The sequence below is a fragment of the Oncorhynchus masou genome, chromosome 16 (assembly GCF_036934945.1).
Source record: "Oncorhynchus masou masou isolate Uvic2021 chromosome 16, UVic_Omas_1.1, whole genome shotgun sequence".
Taxonomy (NCBI): Eukaryota; Metazoa; Chordata; class Actinopteri; order Salmoniformes; family Salmonidae; genus Oncorhynchus; species Oncorhynchus masou.
In genome coordinates this window covers 23,445,494-23,465,079 of record NC_088227.1, presented here as the reverse complement: position 1 = coordinate 23,465,079, position 19,586 = coordinate 23,445,494, and the positions used below count along the sequence as shown (strand labels likewise).

General features: G+C 48.8%; 1 protein-coding gene across 1 annotated transcript in view; it reads left to right on the top strand.

Annotated features, from left to right (window-relative positions):
- LOC135557700 (prospero homeobox protein 1-like) overlaps positions 1-19,586 on the top strand; it is a 40,608-nt gene that overhangs the window by 563 nt on the left and 20,459 nt on the right. The window contains 3 exon segments of the mRNA XM_064991222.1: positions 3,139-3,709; positions 3,712-5,192; positions 9,530-9,637. Coding sequence (XP_064847294.1) covers positions 3,205-3,709; positions 3,712-5,192; positions 9,530-9,637 — 2,094 coding nt within the window. The 5' untranslated portion in view covers positions 3,139-3,204.

The following is a 19,586-nucleotide window of genomic DNA, read 5'->3' as shown; positions in this document are numbered from 1 at the left end:
TTCATGTATATTCTTATTCGTCCAGTGTTATTTAGTAGGAACGTGTGTCGTTTCGATGTAAACAAGCTTGGCTTTATCGTTTTTAATATCTGAAATATAACATATCAGATAGGCTAGATGTGATCTACTCTTTGAATTGTAGCCTATATACATGTTTCAGTCTAATAGGTGCGTGTACTGTTTCCCTGGTATAGTTTTTTGTAGTGCGCTCGCTGCTTGAGTTTATGGTAGTGCCAAGAACGGTAAAATTTTGACGGGGGAAAAAACGTCCCAAGTGTACACTATGGAGACAACAGGGATATTTGGCACAGAGGCGCACAACCCCGTCACCCCGCTCTCACCATTTTTGGTGCCTAAAATCTAGCAGGCCTTATTGTTGTCATATTTAGAATTTTCAGTCCTAGACTTGCTTGAATAGGTTACTTTGCTCTGTTACAAATCCAAAGGGGTTATGAACTTTTCTTTTAGTTTAGCTTTGTCCTTCACGGTGCCCCGTTCTCACTCTCTCAGAGTTTGAAAGATCCTGGGAAAAGGAGCGAGGGGGAGTTAAAAGGGCTCGAGAGACGAGCATAGCTCATTGTTCAACTGCGGTCATATTTCCTTGAAATTGTTGAAAGGTCTTCCAAGTGATAGACTGCGCATGGGCAATGGGGGACAGGTGCGCCGTCGGAAAAGACAGGTGCTGGCGGCTCTATTTTGAGCGATAACGACATAGCCCATTGTTAAGGTCTTGTGGCGCTTAAGTCAAGGTTTTCTTGGAGATATATCACCCTTGTTTGCACTTATGGAGATGGATGGTTAGAGAGAGTTGAGCCAGAGCCATTTATCAGAGCCAGACAAAGACATGGTTTTATTATAGACCAAAATTGGCTTAGTCTGTGTAATATATTTCCTTTTGTTTTGCCACAAAATATGTCAAGCTTTCCCAACCTTGTTTCTTTTTCCTTGAGCTACAGCAATAATGTGATAGTTTGATATATTTCTGTATCTCAACATAAGTTACTCCATCTTACTGCTTGTTTTTCTTGTATTGCTTAACAATACAGTAATAAGACTATCTAAAAAAAGTTCCTATTTAAAGTGGTGTGTGTGTGTGTGTGTGTTTGCGTGCATGCGTGCGTGTGTGTCCGTGTGTGTGTGTATTAGAAAAGAAAGTGATGCTTGTTATGCATGGTTAAGGCAGTATGGTATATATGAAATTGTCATATACTATAGCTGATTCATAGAGTCCCAAGTGACGATAAAGATGGGATGGTCAGACAGTCATACTCTTCATGTGGCCCCATTTTCAATATCCATATCTGATTGGTTTAAGAAGATATAAATATCTGTTTTAAAAATGACTTTGTCTCTCAAAATATGTCTTGACATCTCATCTGATAAGTGACAGTATATTTGCATTGTCAATTTGATTGTACTTGTGCTAAAATCTTAAATAGTATTTGACAGATTTGAATGTATAGATTTGAATGAATGTTCTCTAGTAAGAGATCACACAACCTTCAATCTTCAAAAACCCGATTCACCCGATTCATACGTATCGTATGTTATTAATATAGATTTCCTATTGGATTGTCTCCCTGCTGTTTCACTTAATAATTATTTTTGTAGTAGTAGTGTTCCTGGTAGGATCCGGGTTTGAGAAAAAGGACTCTCCAGGATGCAGTCTGGTTATCTTGCACAATATTGTCTATACAGGTACTCAATATTTGAGATGAGGAATGTGAAATAATATCATAAAATAATTATTTTTTTCTCTCTATTGACAGTGAATGTTAATTCATTCTGTAAATACACTGAATAAAAGTCCCACTGACAAAAGACTGCATGCGGAGCTGTCAGCCGATGCTTACATAGCAGTGCTGATGCTGTCTGGATTGCGACAAAATGTTTCCTTTCATAAAGGCATTAGGTTTTTGTTAGAGCGCTTTAAGTTGCTCCTTGGCAGAGTTGACCCATGTGACCCGTTCATTAGAGCAGAATTAACCAGCTTTGCTAGATGAAAAGACAAGCAAAAAGCCATAGAAGTGAGCCCCTACTGGCACAAAATCAATAAGCTTATTTATCTGTATTTATGTCGTTTTTCTATTATTGTTTAATTTAAGATTGTGATATTCTGATTCATTTGGCTGGAAGAAGTTCCCTTCCAGAATAGCTGACAGTGCGAGTGTGTGGATTCGATCAGGGTGCAATTTAAGAAGAGGCTTTATGTTTATGGCACATTGTGATAAAAGTGCTATAACACTTGCAATAAGGGTGATATGTCGTTTGGGTGAATATAGTTCATGTACTACATACACATAATGAATTGCTTTCGATATGAGCGTCTTCTAATCTAAAGTAATAAAATGTAGCCTAAAATGTAAACGACGTAGTGATGACTTTAGGAGAAGAGATGATAATTAAGACTGCAACAGTTTACTGTGTCTTTATGACATTCTCAATCCAACCTCAGCCTTTCTCTTTAGTCTATGACTTAATGCTTTTCTGCACCGGCTTGAAGCGCACAAACATGGAAATGAGGACAAGTACTTAAATAATTATCATAATGTTATGCAGCTTTTTGTTGCGTGGGAACTGGTTCAGTGTTACACAGGGAGGCAGCGTGAAACAGGGGACAGACAGGGGAAAATGTAGGCTGCGTCTGAAATGACACTTTATGCCCTATATAGTGCACTACTTTTGACTAGAGCCATATGGGCCCTGAGGAAAAGTAGTGCACTATACAGGGAATAGGGCGCCATTTGTTAGGACTTTGCCCTGGAATGCAAAGACAAGGCCTAGTTCTGACCCCATCACTCCTGCCTTCTGCTCTCTCTTCTCCCGACAGTCATTAGTTATGTTGTCTAAATGGAATCATGTAGTCGACAGTCGATGCCGCCTGGCCTCAGGTATTGCATCTAGTCTTGAGATAAAACCGTATCGCTGGTACATTTTTATACAGTGGAGTGATGTCACTCTCTGGAGCACTGCTATTCAATTATTTCTACATTTGGTAGTAGGAATATTAGGACTTTATTTATTTATTTATTTTTATTAGAAAATAGATTTAATGTCAATATAGTGACATTTTAAAGTAAATGATCCATCCCCTTCAATGAATCCATACATGTTTCCTTTCTGTTTTCTTGCTGCCAGGTGTCATTCAGCAGCGGTCCTAGAGGAGTGGCTTTGTGGGATATGGCCCAATAGCAGCAGCCCGTGATGCCGGACCATGACAGCGACTCCCTCCTGAGCAGACAGACCAAGAGAAGACGTGTGGACATCGGTGTGAAGAGGACAGTGGGCAGCACCGTCGCCAACACAGCAGCAGCTACAACCAGCGCCGACATTGCCTGCGCCAAAGCAGCCATCTTCAGTGCCATGAACTCTCTCAACTCCCACCACCACGGCTCCGACGCAGACTCCACAGACTGCTCCATGGTGCAGCCACACGGCCCCACTGGGGTCGTCACAGCAACCGACAGCGACTCCAAGTCCAACGTGCTCCGGAAGCTCCTGAAGAGAGCCAACTCGTACGAAGATGCCATGATGCCCTTCCCTGGTGCCACCATCATCTCCCAGCTCCTCAAGAGCAACATGGCCAAGAATGGAGGAGGAGAGAGAGGAGAGAGAGGGGAGAGAGGGGAGAGAGGGGAGAGGGGGGAGAGAGGAGAGAGAAGAGACGGGGGGTTCCCTGGGTCGGGTCTCTCAAGTGGGGGTTCCGAAGCCCCCAGGAGGACGCCTGCAGTAACTCATCTCAGGACAGCCCCCAAGAGTGCCTCTCCCCCTTCGGCCGCCCCTCGGCTCTGGGTGCCTTCGACCTAGAGCGCCTCAACGATGAGCACCTGCGGGCCAAGCGCGCCCGCGTGGAGAACATCATCCGAGGCATGAGCCACTCGCCCAGTGTGGTGGTGCCCGCACGCCATCACGGAGAGCGGGACCGTGAACGGGAACAACGTGAACGGGAGAGGGAGCGAGAGATGGACGGGAACAGGGAGATGGAGATGGACTGCCCCCCACAGCCGCCTAGCCCCAGGGGAGAGGTGTGCAGCCGGGAGAACAAGAGGAAGCAGCGCCTGCCCCAGCAGCAGCAGCAGAGCTTCACCCAGCTGGTGTGCCAGCGTAAAGAGCAAAAGCAGGAGGAGCGCAGGCAGCTGAAGCTGCAGCTGGAGGACATGCAGAAGCAGCTGCGCCAGCTGCAGGAGAAGTTCTTCCAGATCTATGATTCCACCGACGATTCTGAGCACGACCTGGCTCACGACCTGGGCAACATGTCTGAGGACAGCGCCGGGAGGTCTGATGCTGGGGGAGACGACCGGGCAGACCGCTCCGACAACGAGATGTCAGACCTGGACCCAGGACACTTCCTGGACCGGGCCAGGGCATTGCTCCAGGAGCAGGCCCTGCTGGCGGAGGGTAACAAGCCCAGGAGAGAGGGGCTGGTCCGGGGGAAAGGTCCTGGTCAGGGTCCTTCCTCCTCCATGCACCATGCGGAGGGCAAGCAGCTGGCTGAGACACTGAAACAGGAGCTCAACTCAGCCATGAACCAGGTGGTGGACACGGTGGTCAAGGTGTTCGCCAAGCCCCCACGCCCCGCACCCCCCCAGGTCTTCTCGCCCCTCCCCATGCCCCCAGAGAGGTTCGGGGTCAACGGTGAGGGCCCCAACTTCCACACAGCCAACCAGCGCCTGCAGTGCTTTGGTGACGTCATCATTCCCAACCCCCTGGACTCGTTCGGTGGCATGCCCATGCCTGGCGCCAACGACCAGACAGAGGCGCTGCCCCTAGTGGTGAGGAAGACTCAGACAGAACACCATCACCAGTCCTCAGCTGTGGGCGCCCACGGGGGCCACCACCACCCTTCCCTGCACCCCTCCTCCCTCTCTGCCTCCATGGGATTCAGCCCCCCGTCTTTCCGCCACCCCTTCCCCCTGCCTCTCATGGGCTACCCCTTCCCGAGCCCCCTGGGCCCACCCTCCGGGGGTTACCCAGGGAAGGACCACTCCTCCCCAGACTCCATGGACCTGTCCAGGGAGACCACCAGCCTGCGGACCAAGATGTCTTCAGTGCATCACATGGGGCACCACCACAGGTCGCTCTCTCCCAGCCACCCCGGGAGCACCGCAGAGGGGCTCTCCCTGTCCCTCATTAAGTCAGAGTGTGGAGACATGAGCGACATGAACGACATCTCACCATACTCAGGCAGCACCGTATCCTTCACCACACTGAGGGAGGGAGGGAGGGAGGTAGGTAGGTCGGGACTTGAGTAGGAGAGTGAGTTAGAGACGCTATAGATGGGGTACTTGTTCATCTTAGATATTATCAGATATTGTTATGACTATTGCATATTATTGCTAAATCACCAAACTTATTGCTTTTCCTATTCTCTCCAAAATTACTGTATTATATCCCCTTCTCTCTTCAAAGTGGTTAAATGTACTCTAGTCACCTACGTATCACTTTACCATTGGTCAGATAATGTCTCTATGACATTTCTAGCCCTGATTCCCATTTGACACATGACTGAAAGAGACAAAAGCTATAGCAGGCTGAAGTTGAGCACAACGGCTGCCTATAGTGACTCCAATAGTTTACCCCTGGGTGCCCCAATCATGGCCTGCAGATAAAGAGCTAATGTCCCTATGGGAGGATCACATTCACCCTCGTGGGACTGGAGCCTAAAAGCCTCCGCTAATCCCTTCAGTTAGCCCCTTTCCGCTATATAGACCTGTCTTTACATACAGATTTCACTCATGAAGCTTCCATAGCACTTATTTCTCTATCCCTGATCATTTAATGTCTATGCTATGGTTTATGGTCTATGGTTTAACAAACTAGCTACTAGTGAGAATTGACCGCGAGGGCATCTTTGTTTTTCTTGTCTTAAAGCATCTAAGATTGATGTTAGGGTATAGCTACTGTATGTTAGTGTTGATGTGTGTCTGTGTTGTGATCGCCTCAGGGCACGGCCTTTGTGTGTGTGTGTGTGTGTGTGTAGGAGATATGGGTTTGCCTGAGGACTCAGTAAAGATGTGTATTTATGGCCACCTGTGTTTCCTCATGTCTCTTATCATCCCCACATTGTAAAAAGGAACAATCGGCGTCGTTGCTTTTCTCTTTTCTCCGTTTCATAAAGATCTGTCAACAGCCTGGGGGGCCTTCAGCTGTTGCTCGGCACCCAAATACTCCTTCTTCTTTTCCTCTCTCCCTCCCAGTCTTTTCTTTGGAAGCGGACGTTAACAGGTGTTTTCGGCGAGCTGTTTGCCTTTCATTACGGCACCTTGTCTTGTCTTCTGACCCAAGAGTTGGCTCTTCCCAGAGATCTATAATCATCTGCTCTGTCGCTCCCAATGGAGGGATGAAGAGAGAAAGAGATTCAGACGTGGGAGGGAGGTAGCGAGAGAGGTAGAGAGAAAGAGAATAAAACAATTAAAATAATGACCAAATAATCCAGATGCTGTTGCTTCTATTGTTAATTATTTTGGGGCATTAACAGATGTACTCCCATTAATGGAAAGAATAGTTAGAACAACGCGGCCATGTGATATACATTGTTTTCTTCTCATCTTTGGTTCATTTCACGGCTTTGAAAAACACTGGTTGGGTGTTGATTGTTTACGCCAGTTTTAGAAGTTAACAATCAATGTTATTTTTTACGACTTTGAATGTGAGTCGTACTGTCTACAGTGACAGTTGGTAGTCTTAATGCAGCAATAGTAATAGCAGTGATAGAAGTCATTGTAGTACTAGAACTAAAGATGGCACAGATTGTCAGACATTTTTTGGGGTGCGTTAAAGTTCACAGGCGTTCCGCACCGTTGCGCAGCAGATGGCTGCCATCAATTTCCTCATTTGTTCTCTGACTCTGAGTATCTTGTCCTTACACCTGGAATGAGGAAGTGAAGCATATATTTCCTCTCATGACTTTGGGGTTTTGGGGAAGTGCTGTAGTGAATGATGATGTCTTGTCAGATGTGCTCAGATAACACTCGGCCAGCTGGTACAAGGAAACCATCATGGCTAAATAATAGCTGTGTGTCACCCCAAGTCCAATCACTATTACATTTGCAAGCTGTGAGAGAAATAAATTCATCAAGAGAATCATGTGACTGTAGATCTATGCGACTTAAAAATACTTAATTTCGTTATATATCAATGTAATCTCTTGTAATGTTGTGATTGTCCTTAGTTGTGAATTCATTTGTATTTAGAAGCGAGAGCGTAGTAGTGTCTTTGAGAAAGCCCAGTCTTATCAGTCTGACAGCTGAAATCCACCTTGCCATACTTGAAGAGAACAGCCCTGTCCCACTCTGCCCAATGTCTCTTTCTCCTCTCTCTTTTCTCTCTCCTTTCTCTCTCTTTTCTCTCTCTTTTTCTCTCTCTTTTTTCTCTCTTTTTCTCTCTTTTTCTCTCTTTTTCTCTCTCTCTCTCTCTCTCTCTCTCTCTCTCTCTCTCTCTCTCTCTCTCTCTCTCTCTCACTTCTCTCTCTTTCTCTTTCTCTCACTCTCTGAGGGGCCATTGTACCCCTCGCTCTTGAAGCAGATGGTGTGGTGTGGAGAGTGGAGTGCTGCTCTTTTGGCCAGGCCTGTTGGAGTCGGGCTAGCCTGCCAGGGTTCTCCCCATAGGCCCTCTTCCCTCCCTCCCTCCCTCCCTCCCTCCCTCCCTCCCTCCCTCCCTCCCTCCCTCCCTCCCTCCCTCCCTCCCTCCCTCCCTCCCTCCCTCCCTCCCTCCCTCCCTCCCTCCCTCCCTCCCTCCCTCCCTCCCTCCCTCCCTGCCTGCCTGCCTGCCTGCCTGCCTGCCTGCCTGCCTGCCTGCCTGCCTATAGATGGCTTCCATACAGCCCTCTCTCTCTTTCCTCTTCCTGAGCCAGCAGACAATACTAGGCCTGGAGGACCTGATCCATGATCCAGCTTGATTCACGGTCCCTGGTTTTTAAAGGGGGGCCCTGGGTAACCCTGAAGTCAAGGGCACTCCCATCTCCCAGCACATACCTTCCCTGTCAAATGCATGATTCTTGAGTGATTGTCATGACACCCTATTATTGAGTGTAGAAACAGTATCTAATTAAAAGGTGCAACCATTGCTATGTAGATGTGCAATCCACAATGAATCGGTATTATGACACTGTCTTACATACAGACTTACAGAGTAGCCCTTTCATTTGCGGTTCAAGAGATAATAGTTACTACTGATTGCTTCTGCTCGAGGAGAGAGACCTTTTTAATTCGTCTCTGAGTTTTATTTGTGCCCCTCCCCCCCTCATCTCCTTTCAATGTCTTAGCCGCAGATTGATATCAGCTGAATTATACGGCTGTTAATTCACCGTGGAAATGGTTTGGGCCAGTCCGCAGCGCAGATGTGTTCCAGGGACGCAGCGCCCATCGCTGGCTGAGTTCACTGCCTTGGCAAACCTCATCCTTCTCCTCCTCCTCCTCCACCCTCCTCCTCCTCCCTCCCTCCTCCTCCTTCTCATCCTCCACCCTCCTCCTCCTTCTCCTCCTCCTCCTCCACCCTCCCTCCTCCTCCTTCTCCTCCTCCTCCTCCTCCACCCTCCCTCCTCCTCCTTCTCCTCCTCCTCCTCCACCCTCCTCTTCCTCCTTCTCCTTCTCCTCCTCCTCCTCCTCGTCCCGAGGTTTGGCAGCACTAGGGAGGCTGGAGGCTGGAGGAGGAGCAGGGAAAGGAGGGGGTGTAATTGAGGTTGGAACAGCTCTATCGTTCAAGGTGCCCCCCCTCCCTCCCCAACCACCATCCTACCCTCTTTTCTCTTGAGACTTCCCTTGGAAAACCTTGGTCTCCAAAATCTATGATGTGTGTATTTTAAATGAATATGGTCTTCAGCTCTGTTATAGAGAGACATGGTTGTCCCTTTTAGACCTCGCTTTTACATCAATATGAAGCCAACATCACGTCAGTAACTCCTGTCTTTGGTTGGCATATCTTATCGCCAAGCCATTAGGCTCCTCTCTCATAACCAGTGTTAACTGCTTTCTTTGTCTGTGATATGCAAATGTCTCCTTTTTTCTTCCTTATTTTGGGGTGGAGGTTGGAGGGGTATGATGGGGAAGAGGGAAAGGCGTTTGCTTACTTTGACTGTGAAATGAGCTCCTTATGTAAAGGCACCGGCTGTGGTGCTGGCCAGCATTTTATTTACCGTAACACGCTCACACCTAATACAGAGAGGATGCTAATGGCTTGGCCTGGCTTCACACACTACTCCCTAATAACTAACTCATTTAAGATTGGCCCTACCTTACTCCAGTGCTAACCCTAACCTAAAATAATTATTGTCAAATGTATTAATTTGGCCTATATCTAATGTAGTCTTCAAGGGAAACAATTAAGTGACTAATTATTGTACATTAAAAACTTGTTAATTTCACATATGTTACATATTAAAAACACATCAGCTGAAATAGCAGGGGTTCTAGGTCAAGTTGCGTACCATAGCCATATGACTACACATTAAGATGCTTTGCAAGGTCGGCCATTTTAATGACTATTTTCCCTCCAAAAAATAGTCAATTTCTTTGACGGCGGCCATGTTCAGATTCAGGAGGGTCTCTCCCCCAACCACCTGAAGAAGGCCAAGCTCATGTTCTTCTACGCCCGCTACCCCAGCTCCAACATGCTCAAGATGTTCTTCTCCGACGTCAAGGTGAGCCACACCCAGACACCCCAACCTTTCACCTCTCACATCATAGCCCCCAGACGTTGCTCCTTGAAGCAGAAGTTGGATTTGGGCACTGGTCCAGGATCAGATTACCCTCCCCCAAATCCTACCCTTAATTATTTACCCAGTGGTTATGGTGAGATTTCCATGAGGGTAAGCTGATCCTAGGTCTGTGCCTAAGGGCGGGTGCTACCTGAAGCTCAACATCGAATCAAATCAAATGTTATTGGTCGCATACACAGTTAGCATTTGTTATTGCGGGTGCAGCGAAATTCTTATGTTCTTAGTTCCTATCAATCAATGCAGTAATTGTCACTCAAGCATAAACATGTAGTACATCAGTAGATGTATAAACATACTTTGATACATACTTTGGGAAGGCACTCCTCTGTCTACCTATTGCTGTCACCATAGTTACCGATCTGTCCAGGTGTGTTCAACGGCTGTGTGTCCGTCCTGGCTGTCCTCCTGACAACTGGAAGGACAGATCACTAGGCCTGGTCTTTTCTTCCTGTATTTCTCTGCCTGTACTCTCACCTCAGACTACAGTTATTAAAAGAGGAAAATGAGTGAAGCGGTTTTTCTTCTCACTTCTCCTGATTTGTTCTTCCGGGATTGTGCTGTACGAACATGAAGTGTCTGTTTCAACGTGCATGGCGCATGGCGCATAGTGCATGGTGCATGGTGCACAGTGTACGGTGTACAGTGTATGGTGTATGGTGCATGGCGTATGGTGTATGATGTATGGTGTATGGTGTATGGCGTATGGCGCATGGCGCATGGCGCATGGCGTATGGCGCATGGCGTATGGCGTATGGCGCATGGCGCATGGCGCATGGCGCATGGCGCATGGCGCATGGCGTATGGCGCATGGCGTATGGCGCATGGCGTATGGCGCATGGCGCATGGTGTATGGAGTATGGAGTTTTGGTGGAGTTTGTGTGTCTTGCTGCATTGCTACTGTATGAGGACCTTTCCCATACTACACTACCGTACATATTTATTTGGACAGTGAAGCTAAAACTTTTTATTTGGCTCTATACTCCAGCATTTTGGATTTGAGATCAAATGATCTATATGAGGTGACAGTACAGAATGTCATCTTTTATTTGAGGGTATTTTCATACATATCTATTTAACCATTTAGAAATGAAAACACTAAATGTATCTAGTCCCTCCATTTGATAGTGTCATAAGTATTTTTGACAAATCACTTATTTGTGTATTAAAGTAGTCAAAAGTTAAGTATTTGTTCCCATATTCCTAGCACACTGCAATTACTCCATCACGCTTGTGACTTTACAAACATGTTGGATGCATTTGCAGGTTGTTTTGGTTGCGTTTCAGATTATTTTGTGCCCAATAGAAATTAATTTTAAATAATGTATTGTGTCATTTTGGAGTCACTTGTATTGTAAATAAGAATATAATAGGTTTCTGAACACTTCTACATTAATGTGGATGCTACCATGATTACGGATAATCATGAATAAATTGTGAATAATGATGAGTGAGATAGTTACAGAAAGTTACAGAGGCATAAATATCCTACCCACCAATGAATGCTAACCTCCCTTGTTATTTAGGACCAGGGTGATCTGTGGGGGTAGAGTTCAGGACCAGGGATGTCTGTGGTGGTAGACTTCAGGACAAGGGATGTCTGTGGGGGTAGAGTTCAGGACCAGGGATGTCTGTGGGGGTAGAGTTCAGGACAAGGGATGTCTGTGGTGGTAGATTTCAGGAACAGGGAGGTCTGTGGGGGTAGAGTACTGGACAGGGAGGTCTGTGGTGGTAGAGTTCAGGGCCAGGGATGTCTGTGGTGGTAGAGTTCAGGAACAAGGAGGTCTGTGGTGGTAGAGTTCAGGACCAGGGAGGTCTGTGGGGGTAGAGTACTGGACCAGGGAGGTCTGCGGTGGTAGCGTTCAGAACCAGGGAGGTCTGTGGGGGTAGAGTACTGGACAGGGAGGTCTGTGGTGGTAGAGTTCAGAACCAGGGAGGTCTGTGGGGGTAGAGTACTGGACCAGGGAGGTCTGTGGTGGTAGAGTTCAGAACCAGGGAGGTCTGTGGGGGTAGAGTACTGGACAGGGAGGTCTGTGGTGGTAGAGTTCAGAACCAGGGAGGTCTGTGGGGGTAGAGTACTGGACAGGGAGGTCTGTGGTGGTAGAGTTCAGAACCAGGGAGGTCTGTGGGGGTAGAGTACTGGACCAGGGAGGTCTGTGGTGGTAGAGTTCAGAACCAGGGAGGTCTGTGGGGGTAGAGTACTGGACCAGGGAGGTCTGTGGTGGTAGAGTTCAGAACCAGGGAGGTCTGTGGGGGTAGAGTACTGGACAGGGAGGTCTGTGGTGGTAGAGTTCAGAACCAGGGAGGTCTGTGGGGGTAGAGTACTGGACCAGGGAGGTGAATTAACAAAGCAGGGGGATGGGCTCATTGTAACACAATAGCTGTGTTGCTGCCTTGTATGCGGCCGATTGCTATCGTTTTTGTTGTTGTTGCGTTGTGTCCCTCTCTAACCGTAAAGAGGGTAAACACTGTGACAGATCCAGGCCATCTTATTCAAATCGGCAGATAAAGGTCCCTTTTTTTCCCAGCTGCCCGCTCTCTGTCACCATGGTCACCAATCACTAACCACAACCCCCAGGGTCATGTGACACACTTGCAGGGATGTTGTGCTGCCGAAGCATGGAGGAGAGGCACCCCCTCACTTTTGAGAATAAACGGAGCTGGTAAAACTATTTCTGGACCATTTATACTGAACTTTTTATTTATATTTAATTACCACAACAATGTTATGAAAAACGATAGAATGACAAACCAAATAAATATGTATAGCAGCTTAGAGGTGAATGGTGGTTTCTCCCCTGTCTTCTCTCTGGTGGTGGTGAGAATGATGAAGTAGGCTATGTTTGTTTACTGCGGTGGCCCGTCTGTGGCTCGGCCACTTTGTAAAAAAAAATTAAAAAATACTCTGTGTGTCTGCCTTTATGTTCATAAAACTCCATGGAGCCCTTCTTGCGCAGTGGAACCCAGAATGATATGTGACCACTTGGTTAGAGCGACACTTTTCTTCTGAGGTCACCCAAACCAGAGAGGCCACAGCAAAGCCCAGGGAGCCTGACCCTCTCTGGAAGATGCTGTAGCCCTGCTTGGGATATTTAACCTACATTGGCTATTGGTTGAGACACAGGGCCCGTTCTAGCTTGGCATGTCAGGGTGGGCAATTGGAAATGTGAATTGGGCCAAGTTGGAGGTAACAATGCATTTAGGTTCTAGTTTATAGCGATGCATGAATACACTACACCAAAAGATAGATTTTATGGTTGTTTTAAAACAAATTTCCTGCTATTCTAATTAGATAGCATGTTTAATCTATGCAAATACATTCTATGAATTGATAGTTCATCTCTCAGTTTTGTATTATTCTGTAATAGGGTATATTGTAACCATGTGTTCAAGCTAATTTAATCAAAGTTTATTCATGATACAGCATGTAAGCTACACAGTACAATGCAATGCCTAGTCACAATAAAGCTCTCCTCACAAACAGGCTCTAGCCTATAGCCTACAAGAAGCTATACCATCGAGTCTTAGACCTATTAGGCTAAAGCCTACAAATAGCTATACCATCTAGTCTTAGACCTATTAGGCTATAGGCCTAGTGCAAATTCGTGTCATTTGTTCCTTAACTGGCTGAATGGCAGAGCTGTCCTTCAGCACCACAAGTTGGTTCAACTTCTTTAACATCATTGCACGATCCTGGCGCTGTCCTTTCAGCACCCCGAAGAGATCCAGTTGCTTAAAATAGCACCCATCAAGATCTGATACAAATAGAAAATTATCACTTCTCAAAATGGTGCTCATTTAGTAAAGCTAGATTAAAGCTTAATCAATGTCTTGCAAGATCACATGATTCAGTAGCATTTTACAAAACAGAACCGGATATAATAGCATCACAAAGTAGGCCTCTAACATTACCGTTACACCAACAACACCTGCTCATTCCTAATGACATTTTAGGATGGTTAGCTAAAACTGAATAGTCCCCAAAAAATGATCATGCACCAAAACTCAGCAGCCCGCGTCACTAGGCAGGCTATCTGCTTAGATTGAAACAAGATACAACAAAGGCTAAGAGTTTGTTAACACCATCTGCTCTAATTCGCTCACAAAACAGTCATTCAAACAGATCTAAATGTTCCCATGAAACAGTGTTCTGACCCTGTTTGAGATCGATCAAATGATTGGCATGGAGATGCCATTTGGACGTTTTACTAGTAAAACATGAATAATTATCATTAATGATTGACATATGTTGAAATGTAGTAGCCTTGGTATTTGATGTTCCTGAGACAATATGTGTGTGGGTGTAGGCAGACATTGCAATTGGGGGATGCATTTTATGCATATTCTAGAATTCAATTTGTCAGTACAAACTTAGATTGAAGAAATGATGACATCGTGGCATGTTTTGTTGTTGTTGCTCCCTCACCTAAAAGACATAGCTCAACACCGCTGTGTATCCTCAACACACACCCTTGTTGAGTTTTAGAAGGTGTGTGTTTCGTGGCTGTGACGAGGGGTGGGGGGGGGGGGCGCCCAGGCCACTCCTGATTGGTAAATGTTGTGGTAGATTTACCATAATATGGTTGCTGTTGTGACTAACGACAGTTCATGGTCACGGTATCTTTTCACTTCATGACAGATCAACATTTGAATTTGTGTGTTCTGACACTGTTCTGTTAAACATCCCTATTGATCGCCAATTACCAGCTGCTCTGTTTTGACAAGGCCAGACAGGTCAAAACACAACCTCGTCGTGTGTCAGTTTTTTTGAGGAAACATGACGTTGATGTGGTCTTAGTGACAGTAAATTACCATGTTGTTCTTTCATATGGGGTATATATATATACTCTGAATTAGCAAACGAGGCACCAAGGTTATTCAAACAGTACTCATGTCTCAAACTGAGGTTGTTGTGGAAATCTCTCTCTCTCTCTGTCTCTCTCTCTCTCTCTCTCTCTCTCTCTCTCTCTCTCTCTCTCTCTCTCTCTGTCTCTCTCTCTCTCTCTCTCTCTCTCTCTCTCTGTCTCTCTCTCTGTCTCTCTCTCTCTGTCTCTCTCTCTCTCTCTGTCTCTCTCTCTCTCTCTCTCTCTCTCTCTGTCTCTCTCTCTGTCTCTCTCTCTGTCTCTCTCTCTCTGTCTCTCTCTCTCTCTCTCTCTCTCTCTCTCTGTCTCTCTCTCTCTCTGTCTCTCTCTCTCTGTCTCTCTCTCTCTCTCTGTCTCTCTCTCTCTCTGTCTCTCTCTCTTCCTCTCCATCTCTTTATCTCTGTCCCTGTCCGTGGCCTTTGTGTGTATTCGGCACACTGGCCTCAGTATGTGCTGTGGAGAGGATGAGGTCAGGAGGGTTTTCCTTTCTATATGTCATTCCATTGATTTTCTTTTTTTCCGCTGATGGTGTGGCATGCCGCCTCGTGCTACAAAAAGCCAGGCGCTGGATTTGAGTCGCCGCTGTAACAAAGGGCCACTTTCCAGGGCCAGTTTGTGTAGAGTCAGCCAATAGGCAGCGAGAGATTATCTCCCACAATTCACCCCTGTGAAAACAGGAAGCGGTAGAAAGCCCTGATGACTGTAGAGAGGGACGGACCGCTTCTCTTTCTGCTCCTCTTGTTGTTTTTCAAATAGCTTGGTGGTCTGAGGTCATGTGTATGGATTCTCAGTCCTCGCCATTGTTTGGCAGGCAGGCAGGCAGGGAGATGAACGGACGCAGAGCACAGTGTCCCTGGCTGGCTGGCTGGCTGGCTGGCTGGCTGGCTGTCTGTCCAGGGCAGAGCTGCTGGGTGACTTTGACTGTACTGTCTCTGTCATCACAATGTGCAGGAGATGCCTTGTTGGTGCCTCTCTCTCCTCTGAGGTCTTGCAGCCTGGCGTCTTTGTGGTGTCATATACCACAATGGTCACTGATAATACAGAATGGGGATTGAACATGATGTAATAACGTTTTATCAGCAGCTCTCTAAAATACTACTGGATAAGATTATGAAGAAATGTATTTCTCTGTTGTCTTCAAGAAAAGGAACAGGACCTTGTTTAGGTGTTGAGAGAGTGTTCAACGTTTTCCTTCTCTGGTGCTCGGTTTATGGTTTCATGTAGATATACACTAAACAAAAATATTGACGCAGCAGGTAAAGTATTGGTCCCATGTTTCATGAGCTGAAATAAAAAATGACAGCAATGTTCTGTAAGTACAAAAAATATGATTTATTTCAGATTTTGCAACCAGATTTGTAATCCATCCACCTGACATGTGTGGCATATCAAAAATCGGATTAAACAGCATGATTATTACACAGGTGCACCTTGTGCTGGGTGGGCCTGGCTGCCAAGTGGGTGGGCCTTGCTCCCCAGTGGGTTGGCCTGGCTCCCCAGTGGGTGGGCCTGGCTCCCCAGTGGGTGGGCCTGGCTCCCCAGTGGGTGGGCCTGGCTCCCCAGTGGGTGGGCCTGGCTCCCCAGTGGGTGGGCCTGGCTGCCAAGTGGGTGGGCCTGGCTCCCCAGTGGGTGGGCCTGGCTCCCCAGTCGGTGTGCCTGGCTCTCCAGTGGGTGGGCCTGGCTGCCAAGTGGGTGGACCTGTCTCCCCAGTGGGTTGGCCTGGCTCCCCAGTCGGTGGGCCTGGCTGCCAAGTGGGTGGACCTGTCTCCCAAGTGGGTGGGCCTGGCTGTCTCCCAAGTGGGTGGGCCTGGCTGTCTCCCCAGTGGGTGGACCTGGCTCCCTAGTGGGTGGGCCTGGCTGCTAAGTGGGTGGGCCTGGCTGTCTCCCCAGTGGGTGGGCCTGGCTCCCTAGTGGGTGGGCCTGGCTGTCTCCCCAGTGGGTGGGCCTGTCTCCCTAGTGGGTGGGCCTGTCTCCCCAGTGGGTGGGCCTGGCTGTCTCCCCAGTGGGTGGACCTGGCTCCCTAGTGGGTGGGCCTGTCTCCCCAGTGGGTGAGCCTGGCTGTCTCCCCAGTGGGTGAGCCTGGCTGTCTCCCCAGTGGGTGAGCCTGGCTGTCTCCCCAGTGGGTGAGCCTGGCTGTCTCCCCAGTGGGTGAGCCTGGCTGTCTCCCCAGTGGGTGAGCCTGGCTGTCTCCCCAGTGGGTGGGCCTGTCTCCCTAGTGGGTGGGCCTGTCTCCCCAGTGGGTGGGCCTGTCTCCCCAGTGGGTGGGCCTGTCTCCCCAGTGGGTGGGCCTGTCTCCCTAGTGGGTGGGCCTGTCTCCCCAGTGGGTGGGCCTGTCTCCCTAGTGGGTGGGCCTGTCTCCCCAGTGGGTGGGCCTGTCTCCCCAGTGGGTGGGCCTGGCTTTATATCAGGATATCAGTCAACTGTGCAGGGACGCAGCCAAGGGTGGGAGACAGCCAAGGGTGGGAGACGGGACTCCTTAATCTGAGCTGGCAGGGGTCAGCCTAGAGAGACATGAGATGTCCATGAAGAAAGAGCCTGTTGGAGTATGTGTGTGTGTGCACGTGCACGTATGTGTGTGTAGCTGTGATTGGTTACACACACACTCGAGATCCTGTGAAAGGACAACCTTAAAAGCTAACAACAGAGGAATGGCACATACACCACCCTATAATGCAACCGATACTGAACAAAAATATAAACACAACATGAAACAATTTCAAAGATTTGTATATCCTTTATATCAGGATATCAGTCAACTGTGCAGGGACGCAGCCAAGGGTGGGCCTGGGAGGGCATAGGCCCACCCACTGGGGAGACAGCCAGGCCCACCCACTAGGGAGACAGCCAGGCCCACCCACTAGGGAGACAGCCAGGCCCACCCACTGGGGAGACAGGTCCACCCACTGGGGAGACAGCCAGGCCCACCCACTAGGGAGCCAGGCCCACCCACTGGGGAGCCAGGCCCACCCACTGGGGAGACAGCCAGGCCCACCCACTAGGGAGACAGGCCCACCCACTGGGGAGACAGGCCCACCCACTGGGGAGACAGGCCCACCCACTGGGGAGACAGGCCCACCCACTGGGGAGACAGGCCCACCCACTGGGGAGACAGCCAGGCCCACCCACTTGGGAGACAGGCCCACCCACTGGGGAGACAGCCAGGCCCACCCACTGGGGAGACAGCCAGGCCCACCCACTAGGGAGCCAGGCCCACCCACTAGGGAGCCAGGCCCACCCACTGGGGAGACAGCCAGGCCCACCCACTTGGGAGACAGGCCCACCCACTGGGGAGACAGCCAGGCCCACCCACTGGGGAGACAGCCAGGCCCACCCACTGGGGAGACAGGCCCACCCACTGGGGAGACAGGCCCACCCACTAGGGAGACAGGCCCACCCACTGGGGAGACAGGCCCACCCACTGGGGAGACAGGCCCACCCACTGGGGAGACAGGCCCACCCACTGGGGAGACAGGCCCACCCACTGGGGAGACAGCCAGGCCCACCCACTTGGGAGACAGGCCCACCCACTGGGGAGACAGCCAGGCCCACCCACTGGGGAGACAGCCAGGCCCACCCACTAGGGAGCCAGGCCCACCCACTAGGGAGCCAGGCCCACCCACTGGGGAGACAGCCAGGCCCACCCACTTGGGAGACAGGCCCACCCACTGGGGAGACAGCCAGGCCCACCCACTGGGGAGACAGCCAGGCCCACCCACTGGGGAGACAGCCAGGCCCACCCACTGGGGAGACAGCCAGGCCCACCCACTGGGGAGACAGGTCCACCCACTGGGGAGACAGCCAGGCCCACCCACTAGGGAGCCAGGCCCACCCACTGGGGAGCCAGGACCTGTCTCCCCAGTGGGTGGGCCTGGCTGTCTCCCTAGTGGGTGGGCCTGGCTGTCTCCCTAGTGGGTGGGCCTGGCTGTCTCCCCAGTGGGTGGGCCTATGCCCTCCCAGGCCCACCCTTGGCTGCGTCCCTGCACAGTTGACTGATATCCTGATATAAAGGATATACAAATCTTTGAAATTGTTTCATGTTGTGTTTATATTTTTGTTCAGTATCGGTTGCATTATAGGGTGGTGTATGTGCCATTCCTCTGTTGTTAGCTTTTAAGGTTGTCCTTTCACAGGATCTCGAGTGTGTGTGTAACCAATCACAGCTACACACACATACGTGCACGTGCACACACACACATACTCCAACAGGCTCTTTCTTCATGGACATCTCATGTCTCTCTAGGCTGACCCCTGCCAGCTCAGATTAAGGAGTCCCGTTGATGTGTTGCTTTGAAATAGTTCCCCTGACTGAACACTGACGGAACACTGAACACTCTGGTCCTTAGCCGATACCAGGGGGTCTTTGTCCCCCCACAAGCAACTTAATGAACCAAAAATGGAACCTGATTTGTTGTAGCAACAAAGAAATTTAGTTAAAATGTTGTCTCTCGCTCTCCCATCTCTCCCTCTCTCTCCCTCTCTCTCCCTTTCTTTCTTTCTTTCTTTCTTTCTTTCTTTCTTTCTTTCTTTCTTTCTTTCTTTCTCTCTCTCTCTCTGTCTCTCTCTCTCTGTCTCTGTCTCTGTCTCTCTCTCTCTCTGTGTCTCTCTGTCTCTCTCTGTCTCTCTTTTTCTCTCTATCTCCCTCTCTGTCTCTCTCCCATCTCTTTCTCGCCCTCTCTCCCTTTCCCTCTCTCCTTCTCTGAATACATGTATGTTCTGATTAAACCACATTTCATCGTTGTATAGTAGATATTTCATATAGTAGATATAAGTATGCGTAGTGTTAGATAGATGTTGAGGTATAAAGTCTAGCCTGTATAATGAAGCCATCTCTGTCCAAAGTGATACATATAGAAGTCAGAGGCTGGAGTGACAATAAAGGACTCCAGTGTGAGTGATGACATCTCTTTCACTGACTTTAATCTCAGTATGCAGCCCTCAATCACTCACACACATACACACACACACACACACACACACACACACACACACATGCACAGGTACTGCTCATCCTA